Source organism: Macrobrachium rosenbergii, chromosome 37, assembly GCF_040412425.1.
Source record: "Macrobrachium rosenbergii isolate ZJJX-2024 chromosome 37, ASM4041242v1, whole genome shotgun sequence".
Taxonomy (NCBI): domain Eukaryota; kingdom Metazoa; phylum Arthropoda; class Malacostraca; order Decapoda; family Palaemonidae; genus Macrobrachium; species Macrobrachium rosenbergii.
Window position 1 is genome coordinate 24,213,753 of NC_089777.1, and position 20,284 is coordinate 24,234,036.

The 20,284-nt window shown below is 35.3% G+C and overlaps 1 protein-coding gene across 1 annotated transcript in view; it reads left to right on the forward strand.

The window, feature by feature from the left end:
* Positions 1 to 20,284, forward strand: part of cyst (rho guanine nucleotide exchange factor 18 cysts) — a 1,099,804-nt gene that overhangs the window by 910,952 nt on the left and 168,568 nt on the right. Inside the window, 2 exon segments of the mRNA XM_067081809.1 lie at positions 2,409 to 2,523; positions 18,456 to 18,473. Coding sequence (XP_066937910.1) covers positions 2,409 to 2,523; positions 18,456 to 18,473 — 133 coding nt within the window.

Consider the following 20,284-nt stretch of genomic DNA (forward strand, 5'->3'; position numbering starts at 1 on the left):
ATATATACTGTGTATGCATATATATATATATATATACATATATATATATATTATATATATATATATATATATATATATATATATATATATATATATATATATATATATATATATATATATATATATATATTATATATATATATATATATATATATATATATATATATATATATATTATAATGAAATCACTGTTGAGGATGAATCTCCTTGCAAAAATCTCTAAACATCAGCCGCTTTTTATATTTACATATTGGGCTAATCAGCATTGTGTTAAACCACCGCACACAGTGGCATTTACCTATTATCTTGCCGTCACTTCTTGCTGCCCCCTCCTGCCCCGTGCCTCTTCCACACACGTCTTCACAAACCTATCACCTTCGCCGACTCTCTCCACTTCCATAAAGGATAGTTGGTTCAACTGTCGTCCGTTCCTTCATTCCACCCATGGATGGGTTCCGTGTACTTAAGCATTTTCCTTGTTGCCTTCTTGCTTCACCGTCCTTTGCCTCACCTCTTCTATCTTAACACGATAATTTATTATATTTAACCCCAAATAATTAGATGAGTCAATGTAAACACTCATTGCTTCATCTTTCCTCTCAGCTCTCTTACACACACAAATTATTTACCACCCTTTATATGTATATATATATATGTGTGTGTGTGTATTTATATGTATATATATACACACGGGCGAGTATTACCTGAAGGACGACGACCTTACTTTCAGTATCACGGACTGACAACTATGAATTAATTACCAAATTTCCAACTGCCATCTTCTCGCTCCATTTAAATAGGAGGAAAATACCACCTTATGAAGAGAGGAGGAGGAGGAGGAGGAGGAGGAGGAGGAAAGTCAAAAATAGTAGTGAATAGGAAGGGAAGAACACAAAGGGAAGAGCCCTGATTAGAATTCACCCACTGGAGAGACTTCTTTTGAATGGGCTGGGCGAAAAGGTATCAAAGGTGAAGACGTGCAAAGTTTTAATTACAGCTGAAGTTGCGCCCTTAATACCTGAGGAGGGGTTTTGGCTGCATACTTCCTCGCTGTTTGTTTTCTAGTTGTCGTGAAGATGTCGTTGTACTGTGTCTTTACAGGTGTTTGTTTTTTGTGTGTGTGTTTTTGCTTGCGCGCGCGTGCGTGTGTGTGTGCGTATATGTCGTGAAATAGATATATTTACAGATGTTTGTTTTTTTGCATGTGTTTTTGCTTGCGCGCGCGCGCGCGTGTGTGTGTGTGTGTGTGTGTGTGTGTGTCGTGAAATAGATATATTTACAGGTGTTTGTTTTTGTCCATGTGCTTTTGCGTGTCTGTATGTGTGTGTTTGTGTGTATTTACAGGTGTTTGTTCTTGTTCATGTGTTTTTGCGTGTGTGTGTTTGTGTGTATTTACAGGTGTTTGTTTTTGTCCATGTGTTTTTGCGTGTCTGTGAGTATGTGTGTGTGTGTTTGTGTGTATTTCGGGAAATCTGCCATCTCTTCATATCAACATTGAAGTCATATATTTACAAGCATATATATAATTTTTTTTTTAAATTAGAGATTAATTATTTTTATTGGAAGTTAGCCAACTTCCAGTGGTCAGTTATGACACCTGTGAATTCCATTTTTCAAAGTAGGGGGTGGGCCATAGCGCATCACAGGTGGCATGCTCCTGTAACAAGTGTGAACGTGATATAATATACGGGTATTGGGGCAACGATCAAGTTTTTTGTTTTTATTTTGTTTTTAATTTAGTGATATTCCTTTTCAAATAACAATATTGGTGTTTCAGTCTTAACGGATTTATTTTAAGTTTTGTAAGTACGTTTTATTAGATAAGACAGTAGCGTATTTTAGCTTTTGCCTGTTTGTTTCAAATTATATATATATATATATATATATATATATATATATATATATATATATATATATATATATATATATATATATATATACATATAAATACATATATAAATACATATATAATATGATAGTTCTGTTGCTATTTTCTTATGTTTCTTTTTAGCCTTTTAAATATGTTGTATATAAACCTGTGTCCATTTTAGCTTGTCTATTAAAATTTAAATGATTTATTAAATACTATTTTTATTTTTGCGTGACTATAAAAAGCATCTTAAAAAATTTTTGTTTCATGACATGCTTTTTCCAAACTGTCGTAAGCACACGTTGCGTGTAAGCATGTATATACTGGCTGTATGTAACACGAACTGCTTCAAAGCATTATAGAGCATCACGCATAAATAGTTTTTAAATAGTGTTTCAGTAATTGCGTCAGAGAAATGAACATTGGCATAATGACTCATATTTCCGGTTTAAAAAAACTCATAATTCCGGTTGAAGCATCGACTCGTGACAGTTAGTAATCTTTCCTTTTTTCCCCCTTTTTTTTTATTGGCATCCAGGTTCGGAAGAGTTTCTTGACGCGAGGAAAAATCGGGGAGGGAACAACGACTGCCACCGGCGACGCTCCTGGTCCGGCCTTTCCGACGAAGAGAAGAAGAGAGCCAGGCATAGGAGGTGAGAGACGGCGGAAGATGTTTTTGTTTTCGTTTTGTATGAGCGTTTTTTTTTAAGATCTTGCCCTAATCCCACCGCCCCCTCGCCACCCGCCTCTTTTTCTCACACGTCCCTTCTCCCCAGGCTGGTTTCTTTGCATAAGCTTTTTCCTCTCTCTCTCTCTCTCTCTCTCTCTCTCTCTCTCTCTCTCTCTCTCTCCACACCTTTCCCCCACCCCTTTCCTCTATACTTTCATTTTAGTTAAGATGAGAATTTGAGGTTTTTAGTATTTGTGTCTCTGTTTGTTTTTAGGTTTTTTGCTTGTTTAGGAAAATGCAATGTTTCCTTATTACTTTCTGTTTGGGATGAGGATTTAAATTTTTACTGTATCGCCTTTATATATTAATCGTATATTACTTATTTTCCTATTTAAAAACTGCAGTGTATCTTTTTTTTAATTTAAAGATTATAGAATGTAATTTTTTTTCATCTTTTGTCCTGTATGCAGTTTTTTTTTTATTTACTGCTCCTCTAAAAATGACTGATTATTCCTCCTTTCCCTGAAAGATGAAATTCAGCTTTTTAGCATTAACCCAGAATTTTGTAACTTATTTTCTTATTTTCAAAAGATGCAGTGCCTCCACGTTGTATTTCAGTGATTTCTTAATTTTTGTAATAACCTATTTTCATATTCGGGAGATTGTGATGTTTCCCCATTATTTGTGAAAGATGAAGATTTAATTCTAGTGATAACATAATTAGCAGGTCTATTTATTTATCTGTTTTAACAACCTATTTGTTTTAGAAAGAATTCCATGGCCCAGTCTTTCTGCCTGTTAAAATGCTTTCAACTTCTTCAGCGTTTTCATTTTTCTGTGAAGATGAGGATTTAACTTTAACACTGTTCTTTTGTAAATAATTGTTAAATCTTATATCTGTTTTTATATTTCGTTTCTTCTTTAGAAAAAGCAGCGTTTTCCGTTTTCTTGTCTTCGAAAAATGAGCTTTTAATTCTGCTACCATTCATTGACTAATACTTTTTTTTCTTTTTTCTTTTTTTTTTTTTTTACTTCGTCAGATGAAAGTAATGAATGAAAGATGAGGATTTAATCGTTTTTGATAATTTGTCCCTTGTGAAATAAGTTTTTTTTTTTTTTTTTTTTTTTTTTTTTTTTTTTTTAAAATGCCATATATTCATTCCGCCATTTATAAATGTATTTTCTTAATTCATTGGGTCTCTAGAAAAAGTAGTTTTTTCTCCCATCAGTCGAAGAGTAGCATAATCGATTTTTTTTATCTAATTGATGAATAAATCTATTCTTATAACTTACTTCTTTTAACTTGTTTGGAAAAATTATAACAAAGAATCGATGTTTTGTTTATCTTGGTTTTCTTGCAGTTTTGTGGTGTTTATCTTGTTGTTTTTCTTGTAGTTTTGCCGGTTTGTTTGTTTGTTTTTTGTTTGTTTTTTTAGCTCGGTTGTGAGGGTGCTTTATCTTTTGGTATTTAAAGTTTGTGTGCTTGATCATTCCACCTTTTTGATGTTTCATCTTGCATACCTGTTGTAATATTTGACATTCCGCTCTTTCCATTTCCGATATTTAATAAGAAATGTTTTAATTCTCCTCCTGGTACTTTGCTGTTATTTTTCTGGTCAGATTTCCGCGTCGTAATGTGGTAGCTTCATAGTTCATGTAAATTTTTTTTTTTAAATGTTTTATACGTTTTGATTTAGTGTATATATATTTTTTCCAATGTTATGGAGTTTGTAAAGGGAATCTTCAGTTTTTAGGATTATTTTGAAGGCCTGAATGTTTCACGTACAGTTGAAGAAACATCTATAAATTCTTTATATGTAAGAAAATAAGATTTAAGAGAAGATTTTCTTATTATAGCCAGATAGTTGGTTGAATGGTTGTTTAGAATGGCTGGCAGCACGGATCCTTGCTTAAGGGCGGCCCATAAAAGTGGTAAGTTGTCCAGGGGTGTTGGCATAAATCTAATTTTTTCCCCCCTGCAAAGCTTTGGGATTCAATCGCTGCTTCGATTTTCCCTGGTTGACGACCCTTCAGTAGTTAATAAGCGATTCGGTCGCTGACGTCGAGAGCCTAGCCTCAATCTTCTTGGTTTCGTGCCCGGGGTACGAAAATGTCTTGGGGTCTCTGCCCCATCAGTCGCGTTTCTCAAATTAAGTTGGTGTCTTGTACGATTTAAATAAGGGCTTCCAGTTTGTGTTTAATAAGTGATGTTTTTAGGCATGGAGTCTCTGGACATGACGGTTAAGTTGATTGACGTGCAGGAAGTTATAGAAAAGGCATTCAATACTTAAATTGATTGGAGAGGGGAAAATTACAAATTTCCTCTCTCTCTCTCTCTCTCTCTCTCTCTCTCTCTCTCTCTCTCTCTCTCTCTGAAACACACACACTAATTAAACTTTGTGGAGATCTCTTCCTTCATGAAAAGAATCCCAAATAGCCTCGAGGAAAGTAGTAACAAGCCACGTGGCGTGATGTTGCTGCGTAGTTTGGAAACGTTCCTCCCCAGCATGGTTTAAAACGTTTAAACATTTTTATATTTATTCCCTCGGAAACATTTACTAAATTTTGCTGTTGCGAAAAGAAGTTATCGCAGCTAATAAGAGGATTCTTGTTAACCTACCCTTAAAAAAAATGGTAAGATTTAAGCCTTTGAGCCAATGAAATGTTTTAAAACTAAGCTGCTAAGATAGTCATTTCTCAGTCCTTTCTTTGAAGCAAATCTTTGTGTAACCTCGTTACTAATGAAAACGTTTGTTAAATACTGATTAACTTGACGTTGTGAAGGTTTTGCCGTGACGGGAAAGATTCCCTAAAATATAGGCAGGAATTCATTATAGAAAATCTCTCTCTCTCTCTCTCTCTCTCTCTCTCTCTCTCTCTCTCTCTCTCTCTCTCTCTCTCTCTCTCACGCACATGCACACACAAATGAAATTTCCATCATGGATTTGCTAGTTTACCATTTTTGGTGTCCATGAAAATGAATGTTGTTGTTTTTTGAATTCCTGATTGATATGTTGATTTTTTAAATTCCTTATTAAATATCAAATTTAGATCTCCTAATTAAAATTAACATGTGATAGAAAATCTTCTGATTCATTTTTAATACTCCTTAAGTACGTTTGGTACCTATTTCATTTTATCTGAGTCTCGAACAATGAGCTTTTGCACAGAAATCCCGAGTGATCATCATCATCATCATCATCATCATCATCATTTCGCAGCTGGATGGGTTATCGTTGATATTATTGTCCGCGACAAGTGAAACGCTGGAACAACGAGCAGTTTCACGCGCTAATTGATTTGTGCATTTTCTGCCCGCCGTCTAAATGAGTCAGGGGAATTTCGCCGCGATTTTGATATCGCTTATTGAATTTAGAGCTTCTGATCATTTCAATGCGAGATCCAGTTTTAATTTAGACGGGAGAGGTAATTGAATACGCTCAGTTCATATTCCTGGGAATGCTTGCAGCAGTAATATTGCTGATTATTATCTGATGCACGTCGTTAATTTCTCGTAAATTACTCTTAATATAGAGGTCACTTGGTTGTTATCTCTCTCTCTCTCTCTCTCTCTCTCTCTCTCTCTCTCTCTCTGTGTGTGTGTGTGTGTGTGTAATCTTGACAGTAACAAACTGCCTAGATGAAATTTGTTATCTCTCTCTCTCTCTCTCTCTCTCTCTCTCTCTCTCTCTCTCTCTCTCTCTCTCTCTCTCTCACACACACACACAAGCAGACTTTGATTAAACTTCCATCATCAAAAGTGTTTAGAAAAAGTATTGTATTTCTCTGTGTGTGTGTGTCTGTGCGTGTGTAATCGTAACAAACTGGCTAGATGAAGTTTGTTGTCTCTCTCTCTCTCTCTCTCTCTCTCTCTCTCTCTCTCTCTCTCTCTCTCTCTCTCTCTCTCTACAAACGCACGCAAACTTTGATTAAACTACATCATCAAAAGTATTTAGAAAAAGTATTGTATATTTGTGTGTGTGTGTGTGTACTCATAACAGTAACAAACTGGCTAGATGAAATTGGACACACAAACTTGTCTTGTTGTTCCATAGCTGGAATTCTCCCTCATTTTACGTGGGATAAAACCCCCTTTGTTAAGACAGGACTGTTACATGACCCTAAATGGACCTAAAGCAATATATTTAAGAAAACGAAGTCCCGAAGTTAACTTGGGAAATGAACAGTGACAACGAAATCAGGACAGGAAGTTGGAGAGAAGAAATATTTCAACAACGAAAGTTACACGAAGTAGAAGTCTCGTAATAACAGCAGATTACAAAAATGATATTAGTACAAATAGAGAGCAAGTCAAGTGTGAGTAATGTATATATATATATATATATATATATATATATATATATATATATATATATATATATATATATATATATATATATATATATATAATATACACGTGTGTGTGTGTGTAAATAGTGTGCATTTGGTGCATGCTTTCATAAATTTCCCTTCAACCTAGTTATTGAATTTGCATGAAAATTTATCAGTCGAGTATCCGGAATAAATACGAAATTGAATCAGCCGATTCATTTGAATGTCAAGTTGAATTGTCTCATTCATATTAATGAGTTTGAATCTTCTCATGGATTTTAGTATTATATCTTCGGGTTCATTTCCGTATGTCACTAAGATATATTGTTGATTGCCAGTGCTGTGTATCGTTATGTAAGTGTCGCATTTAAATCTAGCGATGTAAGATAATGAATTTTTGCTCCTAAATCCCTCAAGAATACTGGGGATTAATAATAGCGAAATTGACAGACGGAAGTTACATCATCACCTCGTATGAAAACTGACACGCTAAAATCTCTTATTAGTTTCATCGTGTGCTGATTGATTCGCAATTTCTGTCTGCGCGTCTCAATTAGTTCAAGGGAATTTCGCAGCGATTTTTTTTTCCTTTGATTTCACTGATTGGATTTCGATTTGATGATGACGATGATTTCGTAATACGTTATCTGTTTTGAGTTCGGACTGATTGTAATGTGATGTTCTTAATGAGTATTCTTACCAAGTTCGTGTTGTGTTGCTCAGGTATTTTTGAAAGTGTCGTGAGATAGGTATTAGGGCCGGGTAATTTTGTTTTGTCCAGTTTATTGGTCTCTCTCTCTCTCTCTCTCTCTCTCTCTCTCTCTCTCTCTCTCTCTCTCTCTCTCTCTCTCTCTCTCTCTCTCTCTCTGAGGAGAGAATCTTGAGGATTTTCTTTTAAACTTTGGGGATATATTCTTAGTGTCTAGATAAGGGTTACTTCTTCACTTGTCACACACAAATTCCAATGCATCAACATTGTAGTTTCCTTTCTCCATTATATGTATATATATATATATATATATATATATATATATATATATATATATATATATATATATATATGTATGTATGTATACATATATATATTGTGTCTATATATATATATTAATTATATAAAAGCTGTGTATATATTCGAAACAGTTTTAGAGAATTTTCGACATTTTTAAACCTATTTGCTCATACCTTTCAGGGTAAAAAAAAATATGCTAGATATTATTACGATGCAAGACCACATCCTTCATTATATAATGATGCTTTATTGCTCGGGGGATCGACACTGGAAGAGCCGAAGAGAGAGAGAGAGAGAGAGAGAGAGAGAGAGAGAGAGAGAGAGAGAGAGGAAAATGTGGCATGAAGAATTCAACGAGTTTCCAGTTAGGGTATTGACGTTCGTATTTTTTGTCTTGAGCTAAGCTGAAGAGGAAAACAAGACGTTCCTGTTCCCTTCTGTATGAGAGATGATTCCCTTTAGCGAAAAAGTATGCTAAGGTCTTTTTCTGTCACTTGTTTTTAACAGAGAATGATCCTTATGGGAAAAGAGATCGATATTTTTTTCGCATTTGTGAGAGAAAATGTCGTCGAGAAAGTTTGTCAGTTTTGCAACTTGGTTAGGTAAAAAATCCTAAAAACAAGTAATTTTATTTATATATAAAGATTTTTGACGTAATTTAATATACAGAGATTTGGAATCTATTACGATATTTACATATGTTTAAGGACAAACGTAATATGAAACGTAGTCTTTGTCTGAACGCGTTGAAAAATGTTTGGAAAATAGTTAAAAGCTACCAGTAACGACTCTTATATTGGTATGTTTCATAGGAAATGCTCGTTGTAGAAAAAAGTTATATACACAATAAATATCTGTTGTTGGCGTTGTAAAGAGAAAATACGCAGATGTGTGTATGCATAAGGAGCCTGTTCTGAAGGTGATGTGTTATTGGTGTTCCCATTATCATATTGATATTTTCGTAAACAAAACCCAGTCCACTTCTACACTAGAGCGTACCCATTTATATCTGTTCTTTATCGATGATTGTAAGGAAAAAATACCTTGAAACGTGTGTCCAGTAGTTGTCGTAATTAGTCGTATGGTCAGTGAGAAGCTGTTAAGGTCCTCATTGATGCATGTTAGTTACCCATTGAGAAGCACGTCTGTTGTTGGCCAGTTGCTCGCTTGAGATGCTCGTCCAAGTGGGTCAGTTATTCATGGATGTTCATTTATGTTACTGGATGTATGACAGGTTTAAATCAAGTTGTGTAGCACGTAATCGTTTAGATGTGTTGGTTGCTTTTGGGATGGGCGCCAGATTCTCCTTGTTTTGTCACACATTCTTTTTCAGATGCATACTGATATTACTCCTTTTGATGTGTTGGGTATCTTACGATTTTTTTGAGAATCTCGTAGATGTATTGTTTATTAAGCACTCTGTAAGTTATATGTCATATTGTCATCGAGGTGTGTATGAAACGCTCGCTGAGATGTATTCCAGATACCTATAGTCTTCCCGTATATCCAAACAAGATATTTCTCTCTCTCTCTCTCTCTCTCTCTCTCTCTCTCTCTCTCTCTCTCTCTCTCTCTCTCTCTCTCTCTCTCTCTCAGGCTTCCAGCAAAGGATTCTAAATTTGCCTTACCAAAAGCTGGAATGTCATTTCTTAATGTTCGGATTTTTCTTGCCTATGAAGGAAGTGATTACACCTGAAGAAGGATTGGATAGCCCTTGGCAGCCACCGTTCTCCCTTGATCTTGCCTAGGCATGCTCGCCAAAGGCTGAAGGACGATGGTCTCTGGTTTGAAAGAGGGACAATAGCAACCATTCGATCCTATGAGGCGACGGAGTTGCGCGCACGCCATGAAGAACGGAGCTCTCAGGGGCCAGGCAATCATATTCACCCCATCTCGTCTCCTAAAAAAAAGTCGCTGATGTACCTGTTGATGAATTAATTATTGGATGTTGTTTGGATGCGCTTCCGGGCAATCGATTCGCGTTACGTCATCGGCTAATCGGATGTAAATCACTTTTAATGCCGGGGATTGACTGTCTGTTCCAATACGGGAAGTTGTTTTGCTTTCTGCTGGATTAGATGTTCCCCGTTGCAACGCACTTACTGCCCTCGTTCGATCGTAGTGTAAATAATTTCGTTTTTAACTTAGTGGGTAAATGCTCTGCGTAATATTTTCTGATATAATACTTTGTGTAGTTTTATTTTTGTTACATAGTATTATCTGATATGATACTTTGTGTAGTTTTATTTTTGTTAATGTAATAAGGACTGTTTAATAGATTTATTTGCTTGATGTTTTTCCTTGGATATGGCGAGGTAATAAAGATTACTAAAAGCTGATAAACAAAATAGTGCTTCTGTTCATGCGAAGCGTATTGAAAATTAGATGAAGTTTTTTGTATTTCCTTTCTTACGTCTTAAATTTAAAATAGGCAGCAATAGCTGCAGTGTATATGCCTGTATTGGATTCTTATTATGAAAAATAAAACTTATGTATCATTATTATTATTTTGTCAACTCAAAGCTTTTGACAGTCAGTTATATATAATTATTATAATGAAAGTTGTCTGCGCGCGCGTGTGTGTGTGTGTGTGTAAATGAGTGAGTGCTTGCTTCCTCCCCCTAACAGAAACACAACGAAGTCATCTCATTTTTTGAAATGACCCTTTTTACTCTCGTAGGAATGTGGTCTTTTGTTTCTGCTTTATTTTTGTGGAAAATCTTCGTTGTGGATTGTGATACTGAAAGGTCAAATGCCAGTGGCGCTCTCTCTCTCTCTCTCTCTCTCTCTCTCTCTCTCTCTCTCTCTCTCTCTCTCTCTCTGTTACATTTCAATACGCATTTAATTGTCTCAAGATATGAAATATTCTCCCTGCTTTCACGAGGGATAAGGTGGAGGGGGAGGGGTACTTTTTGACTAAGTGGAGTTTCTTTTCATTTCTCTTGTATCGTAAGGGAAATTACCTTAATTATTTAGCCTACTTATTGTAAGTTGTTTATTATTATTATTATTATTATTATTATTATTATTATTATTATTATTATTATTATTATTTAGGGAGCACCCATGCAGAGAAAAAGGGAGGAACAAATATATTGAAATACAAAGGAAAATGACTAACTCACGTCGTCAAAGAAGCAGCAGATCTAATTGTTTCCGACTGCACATGATTTTTCATGAATGTAGAAAGTACACCAATATGGTCACTACCTGACACAGCGTTTGTAAGAACTCTTGAAATTCTTCTGTTTTCAGTTTTATTTTTACTACTTTGATTTAGCTGCAAGAAAACATTGTTTACTGAGATACAATGACTATGGGGTTATTAGTACATCAGTTTGATTCAGATTAGTTTAGTTTAGCCGCAGTGAACTTTACCAAGAGGGCTATATTTATTAATACGCCAATTCAGGGCTGACCCACGTAGGGGGGATAGTGCCGTCAGTGCACCTCATGCGGTGCACTGTAGGCATTACTCAAGGTTCTTTGCAGCCTGCCTTCAGCCCGTAGCTGCAACCCCTTTCATTCCTTTTACTGTGCCTCTTTTCATATTCTCTTTCTTCCATCTTACTTTTCACCCTCTCCTAACAGTTGGTTCATAGTGCAACTGCGAGGTTTTCCTCCTGTTACACCTTTCAAAGCTTTTACTGTCAATTTCCGTTTCAGCGCTGAATGACCTCGTAGGTTCCAGTGCTTTGCCTTTGGCCTAAATTCTTATATTCAGTTCAATTCAGGGCTGAGAGTTGGTAGCACAAAATCAATCAGTCTCACGTTGATATTCAGAGGTGACACATATCGCCCTTATTAATTTATAAGAGAAGTATGACATTTCTTTTGTACCAGATATTATAAAAGCTACTGAATGTCGAGTACAGTCTACTATATGATTTTGGGGCATGCATTACCAGTATTTTTTGTTCTAATGTTTATTATTACTGAACCATTTATTTAATGCAATTCTCAATTGAACAGTAACAGTTTTTTAATGTGATTTTTTAGACAGTACTGGTTTCTAATTTTAATTTTTTTACATTACAGTCTCTCTCTCTCTCTCTCTCTCTCTCTCTCTCTCTCTCTCTCTCTCTCTATATATATATCTCTATATATATATATATATATATATATATATATATATATATATATATATATATATATATATATATATATAAAGAGAAAGAAAGAGAGGCAGAGAAGAGACAGAGACAGATTGTGCGTGTTACAAATGGGAATGTTTTTTAATTTATGGCCCTCTGCTTGCATGCATAATGAGACAATAAAAGATAACGCTGTTGAAATTATGTAATGTTACGCCTGCTGTTGCTTGTCACACCTCCGCCGAAGAAATGAGGCCGTGAAGCTTTCACTATCATAGTGCATTTTGCGTTGCCATGGCAACGGCGACGTGTAATTCCCAGGATGGATTTATGCGAAGATAAACATGTTAATTATTGTTCATTTCCTTCAGCTGCCACGAGCCGTTATTTTTCAAACGCTTGTTTATGAATGTATTTGAATACGGATTTATGGTTTATTTGTTGTTTTTGCAGATATTTTGTCAGTTTTGTATGAAATTCCTGAGCAGTCATTACTTACGGTTCTTTGCAGCGTGCCTTCGGCTCCTAGCTGCAACCCCTTTCGTTTCTTTTACTGTTCCTCCTTTCATGTTCTCTTTCTTCCGTCGTACTTTCCTCTACCTCCTTTCATATTCTCTTTCATCCATCGTACTTTCCTCAACCGTTTCCTAACAATTGATTCATAGTGCAATTGCTTTGAGGTTTTCCTCATGTTACACCTTTCAAACCTTTTACTGTCAATTTCCTTTTCAGCGCTTTGCCTTTGGCCTACAATCTGTATTCAGTTCAATTCAGTCGTTTTGATTTGAATAATAAAACTTTTTTATCAATAAAAGCATCTGACTAGAACTTACGTCCCGTCAGGTTACACAACGCCAAACGCTTTTGTGGAATCGATTCCACAACTTTCCTGAAAAATTACGTAGCGTATCAAAAATTAGATAAACCTCCCCCTGAAAAATTACGTAACATATCAAAAATTAGATAAGCTTCGTAATTAGAACTTACTGGAACTCTGTGAGTCCTGAGTCTTTTTCCCACAGTTTCTGATAAGCCACCTTTTTATTCACTAAATACAGATCACTGGCTATAATTAGGAACATCTGCACACTACTTTTTGATGGGGGGTTAATGGTCCTATGGCGACAACCCGTCCAAATTTGCATAGACATACTTATACAGCTCATGATAAGGGGACAGTCACCCAAATCATTTTTTCAGCCAGATTGATCTAAATTCGTCAGTCAGTTCTTAACATAATTGTAATGAATGCAGTCTTAGTACAAAATGTACAGAAAAGTTGTAATACTTACATTTATATCGTCTTATAACAGTTTACTTCCATTTCTTTTATTAGCTATTTGAAAACGATCAATCTATCTGTCTGCCTAATATATATATATATATATATATATATATATATATATATATATATATATATATATATATATATATATATATATATATATATATATATATATATATATATATATATATATATATATATATATATATATATTATATTCAGAATTGGAAAGACGAGAGAGAGAAAATGTGGTTATTGTTTAACGAAGGCAAAGGTTATTTCAGCATTTCATTTCTCTGGCTACAAATTTCTTTAGGTTTTAAACATCTTCAGTATTTCATCTCAACAACGGAACTCTTCCTAAACGTTCATTGACTCATTGTTAACTTGTGTTATGATGATGCTTTCATTATGTTGGTACTTTCGACTTTTGATTATATTCTGAATGAAGTATATAGTGCAATGTAACGTTATTTATTTTCGGGATGGATATATCTTAGAATAATGTTTTTTGTCTTAATGAAGTGTTTATACTTGTCCTTATTCCTACACTCATGCCATGTCTCCTATAATCATTATCATATGAGCAAATACAAAGTCTTAATTTGGTTTTTCTAAAATGTTATATGCTTGACTACTCTCTCTCTCTCTCTCTCTCTCTCTCTCTCTCTCTCTCTCTCTCTCTCTCTCTCTCTCTCTCTATATATATATATATATATATATATATATATATATATATATATATATATATATATATATATATATATATATATTATATATATACACATTTGTGTGTATATTTTGTATATATATATTATATATACATATATAATTTTTGTAGGTCAGTTTTAAATTTCTCCAGAATTGGGTAAACAATATTCATAGCTTACCAATAATCATTTCGTTCGCCTTACCAATTGGTTTTGCAATTAGAAGCCGCTTTTGGAGAAATTCAGGGCAATATCATAAATTCTAAAGAGAAGTAATTGGGTGGGGTGTTAAATGCCAGGGTGACGTTTCTGTGTGAGATTTATCACGTGATTGTCAAGGCTTCCGGTGTATACTGCCTGAGTTTCATTAAATTCTAGTTGTAAAAGGTTAAATTTCGTTCCTCTTCTCTCTCTCTCTCTCTCTCTCTCTCTCTCTCTCTCTCTCTCTCTCTCTCTCTCTCTATTTAGTTGTTTGGTCAGGTATGTTGTAAATTACTAGGCAGGTTTATGGTATTTTGCTAATTACTTTGAATGCATGCTGAATATTAATAATAATTGTTAGTAAACTGGTAATTGCTAATAATGATAATTTATTATTATTATTATTGGCTCAGCTCATCCAATTTAGGTCCAACTCATCCAAGATCACAAATCACACTCAACACTACATATAATGATGATAATAATAATAATAATAATAATAATAATAATAATAATAATAATAATAATAATAATAACCTGGAGCAGTTTTTACCTAAAATGAACTAAGGTAGATTTGTCCTCATATTTTCGTAAAGTTTAAGTAAATGATGATTAAGTGAAAATAGTTTAAACACCTCGGCTCATTTAGCATATTTAAAAAAAATAAAAGGCTCCAATAATGTAGAAAGTAACAAAATAAATAAAAAAAAGCTCAGCCCTTTAGTGAGATTCCATGGCCCGTCAAAAACAAATTCATTGCCGTACCGGACAATTATTTACCCTTTGCAGTGTAAAAAAAAAAATAGGTAACTGTGACATCCAAAATATCGAAAATCATCTGGTGAATTTAACGAAAGCACTTTACTCGGGGATACTTGTTTTTTAAATACTATTTTTAGAGCCTGGGCACCAAAAAAGGGACAGGTCAGTATATGCCTGTCGTAAAGTGAATTAATTTATTGTTTGTTAGTGAGATTGAACGGCCTCCTCTTTTTTTTTTTTTTTTACTCTGGCAAAACAATGAGTAAAGGGGTTGTTTTTTTTATAGTAGTGCCATATCACTTTATTTGTAGTTAATGTTTTTTTTTTTTTTGCCTTTGAGAGAGTTTTTTTTAACTGTGTTATGCTTGAATTGTTTGATAGTGAAATACTTGTGATGTCAGGGTTAATAAAAAAGTTTTTGTATATAATTAACTGGAAAATCGTGTTTATTTGCATACGGGAATGTGGGCCCTCAGGCATTTAAAAGCACATGGTCATATGTCTGCGCAAATGTATGTATGTTTGTATGTATGTTTGTATGAGAAAGTTGGTAGGTAAGCTGGCAGGGTTTATATGTTTCCTCGAGAATTTCTGGCACTAACTACGAACTTCTATTAATTATTTTGATGGATGGAAATGGAATATATATATATATATATATATATATATATATATATATATATATATATATATATATATATATATAAATATTATATATATATATATATATATATATATGTATATATATATATATGAGAGAGAGAGAGATTTAACTAACGAAAACAATTCTCGCATTGTCGTTTTCATTTAATTAGTTGATTAGTTTTGGTCTCTGGTTCCGAGTTCGATACACGAATTAGGTCAGCTGGATATCAAGGACTGTGGTTGATTTTGTGATTTAAGCTTTGGTTTCCACGTTATTCAGTGAGCCGCTTACCTTTCACGAGACATCAGAAACATCTGTGCCTAAGAATATTTATATATTTGGAGATTCTGATATTCTAGGATAATCTCGTGAGCGAGAGAGGCGAAATTCGATTCCCATTCGAGACATGACATTTTGGGTAGGTTCGATGCAATCCCCGTTAGATACCAGGAGGCTGGTCGGCTGTGACGGGTCGCACTCGGACTGGGGAAGGGCATGGGGTGATAGGCATATATTTATTTATTTATTTATATATATATATATATATATATATATATATACATACATACATACACAGACGTACACACAAATATATTATATATGTGTGTGTATTTGCGTATGTATGCATGTATATTACGTGAGCTCGATCTCACAAACGTTCTCCTCTTCATCGCAAAATTGAGCGGAACACAACGAATACAATAATAAATCTTTCGTTATGAAACGCAGACGGGAAAATTGTTCATCAGCTTGCCTCGCCGTAAAGTTCCCCCTCTCTTCATTTGGTTTATTTATTTATATTTGCTTAATAGTAGTGAGCGAGCATTTAATTGCAAGCGTTCTTGCCCCCAAATCGCTGCATTAATCGCCAGCGTGTATTTGTATAACTAAAATCGGGAAATGATGCTTTTGATGGGAGGTGGAAAGAGCTGGTTTAGATCTGTTGCAAACAGGGTGTGTTTGTTTACTGTTCTTGTTTGTTGTTTGTTGTTTGTTGTTTGCTTGTAGGGTGTGGTGTGATGATTTTATCGTGGGGTAGGTATGTTACATGTATGGTGTGTGTGTTTTTTTTTTTTTGTCTCTTCTGTGTCTTCATGATTATGTTGTCGGGGAGGTATTTTGTGAATGTGGGGTATTTAATTGTTTTTTTTTTTTCGTACTGTATTCTGACAACTTTCTTCTCTTTGCATTGAAATTTTAAAGCAGATATTTTGTTAGCGTTGTTAGTTATTTTGGTTAGGAAGCTTGTTTGCATTGCCGGTGTGATATTAGAGTTTGTTTAACTCATATGGGTATTGATAATCTTCAGGCCAGGTAAAAGAGGAAAAACATTTGCAATGACTCTTTAGGTCAAGGTCAGAGTGCATGTAGGTCGATCCTCTCTCTCTCTCTCTCTCTCTCTCTCTCTCTCTCTCTCTCTCTCTCTCTCTCTCTCTCTCTCCAAGCCGCTCCTCATCCGGATAAAAGAAGGGAGTTGAGCTTGGGGCTGATGACTTTTACCTTTTTGAACTTCCAACCCCACCTTTGGGGTCAGGTACGAGCAAATATTACACTCAAGAGTGCCACACCATTCCTCTTATTCATTCTGATATCTTGCTACGAGTGCGGGCTGCCTCCGGGGGGGCAGCAAGTACCTGAGAAGTATGCTAGTATTGCAACAGCCCCGGTTGTTTTTGTCATGTCCCTAGGTTAGGTTAGGTAAGGCTAGGTTGGGTTGGTTAGGTTAGGCTAGGTTGGTGTCTCCAGAGTAATTTGGGTGTGGGAAACAACGAGATTATTTTCAAGAAAAATCTATGGTTAGTTTTTCGGATATGGCGTCCCCCTTTTTTTTTTAGGGAAAGGTCTCAGTACTCGGTTACATCTCGGGAAAATGCCTCCGGGCTAGTGTCTATGATGGCATCAAGCGGGTTTAGCCTGAACCAACCAGTACATTATTTGATAGTTCTCTTGTCAAGTAAAATGTGTATATTCTTTTGTTTGTGCAGCTGATCGATCGATTCAAACTCATTCACCAACTCGCCTGTAGTAGGTTATTTACTTGTCATGTGTGCATGATCTTTATGGATTGTCTATAGGTGATTTTACGTCATTTCTTGAACAGAAACTGTTGTTATCAAAAGTTCATTTTTGTTTTCTCAGAATTCTTGTCTTGTTTCTGTGGGCATGTGTCAATGTGTGTGAGTGATCTAGAGAAATTTAACCTCCCCGTACTGTTCGTTGACTAATAGAGTATTTGCTGAAAGTAATATGACCTAAAGTTAAGATGGAAATGAGATTTCACGTAAAGTTCATCCTGTCAGAAAGAACTACCACTTGCGAGACGTTTCAAGAGAAACATTCGTCTTTGAATCCCGTCCCGATATGAAGTAAAGGGAAAATCGGGATATTGCATTTCAAAAGCTGTGGCCTTTGACATCTTCATTGGATTCTCTATGTGGATCTTAGTGGGAGACCAGCTGGGTTGAAAGGAGGTCCTGGAAGAATTATCTTTTTTTTTTTTTTTTTACTTTTTTAAAATCTTGTTGAAAAGGCTTACGCTTATAGAAGCGAGTATATTGATGCTGATTAGGATTTATTTTGTTGAAAAGACTTATACTTATTGGAGCGAGTATATTGATGCTGAATAGAATTTATTTTTTTTAAAAGACTTACGCTTATTGAAGCGTGTAAGTTTCCCCACCCCATCTGGTAGAGTTCTGTTGCATCATAATTGATAATTGATTAAAATTTCTTCTGAGAGGACCCTCAATTTGAAGTATATTTTTACCGTTGTGTCATCAACCAAGCTCTGCTTAACCATTTGTAGTTGTTATTTTAATTTAATATTTTTGTCTTATCTATTGCATTGAAAGCTAAACCTAACGTCTTTTTTGCAGATTTGGATCAGATTTAAGGTAATTCCGATGACTACTGCCGTCGCCCATGCCGGTAAAATCTGTAGCTGACGTTTAGACTGTTGCATAGACATGATAATTGGGCTTAGTTGTAAATAAAATGCAGTTGTGTAGTCATCTGGTCTGAACATTTATGGCGAATAAGCAGTAGCACCGCACTTATTGCGTAGAATTCGTAGTTTGTGCGTATGTCGTCTAGACGAGAAGTATATAGTTAAGTTGCATCATAGCGTGTAATGGATTTGCATAGTTTGTCACATATTAGCATATTAGCTCAGAAAATCGACAACTTGTCCACAAGGAACAAATGCAGTGTTGCATCATGACGTTTAATATAGTAGATTCACATAGTTCGTAATATAATAGTTGAATAAACCGGTTACTAGTTTTAAAGGAAACTCTCTCTCTCTCTCTCTCTCTCTCTCTCTCTCTCTCTCTCTCTCTCTCTCTCTCTCTCTGAGGTGAGCATTTTCTTTGTAAAGGCAGTTGCTAGAATGATCTAATGTCTTGCATCTTGCATATTCTAGTTTTAATATATTGAAGATTCTCAAACCAATGTATAGATATTTGGTTTGCATAATTATGTATGTGTTTGTTGCATTTGTTTTAACAAGGATAAACGTATGTGATTTAATCAACATGAATATATATGCATTAGTGTTATCACATGGTATTTAAATAAGCACACACAGTTGTAGATTTAGTGCATAAGTCAGTGACTGTCCAGTGCAGTAGTATGCTAGTTGAATATAAATACACTTGTATGTTTGTTTTAGTCTGCATAAACCAGTTTGCCTTAGTGTATGTGGATGGCAATTAAGTACTTGTTTGTGTGTATGTGTGTTTTTGCCTCCGCCTGTATAAGAGTGGTACGTGCATTGTAATTAAGTGCCTGTATGTATGTGTGTCTCTTGCCTACATAAAAGTGGTACGTGTATTGTAATTGAGTACCTGTATGTATGTGTGTGTGACTTTGCCTGCATAAAAGTGGTACGTGTATTGTAATTAAGTACCTGTATGTATATGTAAGTGTCTTTGCCTGCACAAAAGTGGTACGTGTATTGTAATTAAGTACGTGTGTTTATGTATGTCTCTCTTGCCTGCATAAGTCTGTGGATGCGATGGCACCTCATTGCAACCTATGCTTGCAAATTGCTACAATGTGCTGTTCCGTTAGACGACCTCACTCGATTCGTATTTCCATAATCCAGTTTCTTGCCTCAAGCGATCCTCTGTAGCAGGACTGAGTGAATAGTTATCACGTCAAAGAGGAGTTGATTGGCTATGCGACGAACGGTAGTCGTAACCAAGGCCAAGAGAGACAAGGTCTGCCCAGTTGGGTGGAGTCGCCTCCCACCTGGGGTAACTACGTAGGCGATGACGTATCTTAGAGGTACCTGCTCATTACGGCAATTCACCTGCTGACGCAGTAAGGAGGTAGACAAAGCTCCGCCTACATGGGGGATTTTTGGGGGGAGGACCTTCTCTTTCTCTTGGCCTTTGTCGTAACTATACCTGGCCTTTCCCTTGACAAAACTGAATAGCTTTTAAGTTTGTTTTACGGAAGTTTCATGATTCCAGGGAGGATAAGTGGTTATTGTGTGTTTATGTGAAGTTGCTAAGTTGGTGTGGTTTAGAAATGCGTTGAATTCATTTGGTTCGTTACTGGTGGGGAGCAAGTGGTTTTTTTTTTTTTGCAACTTTGATGTATTTTGTAATCCCGAAGGGTTACTTAAACGTAGTTCTCAGATATTGTTAAAGGATGTTTGGAATGCTTTCTAGTTTTGGACGATTGTACAGATTGTAGACTA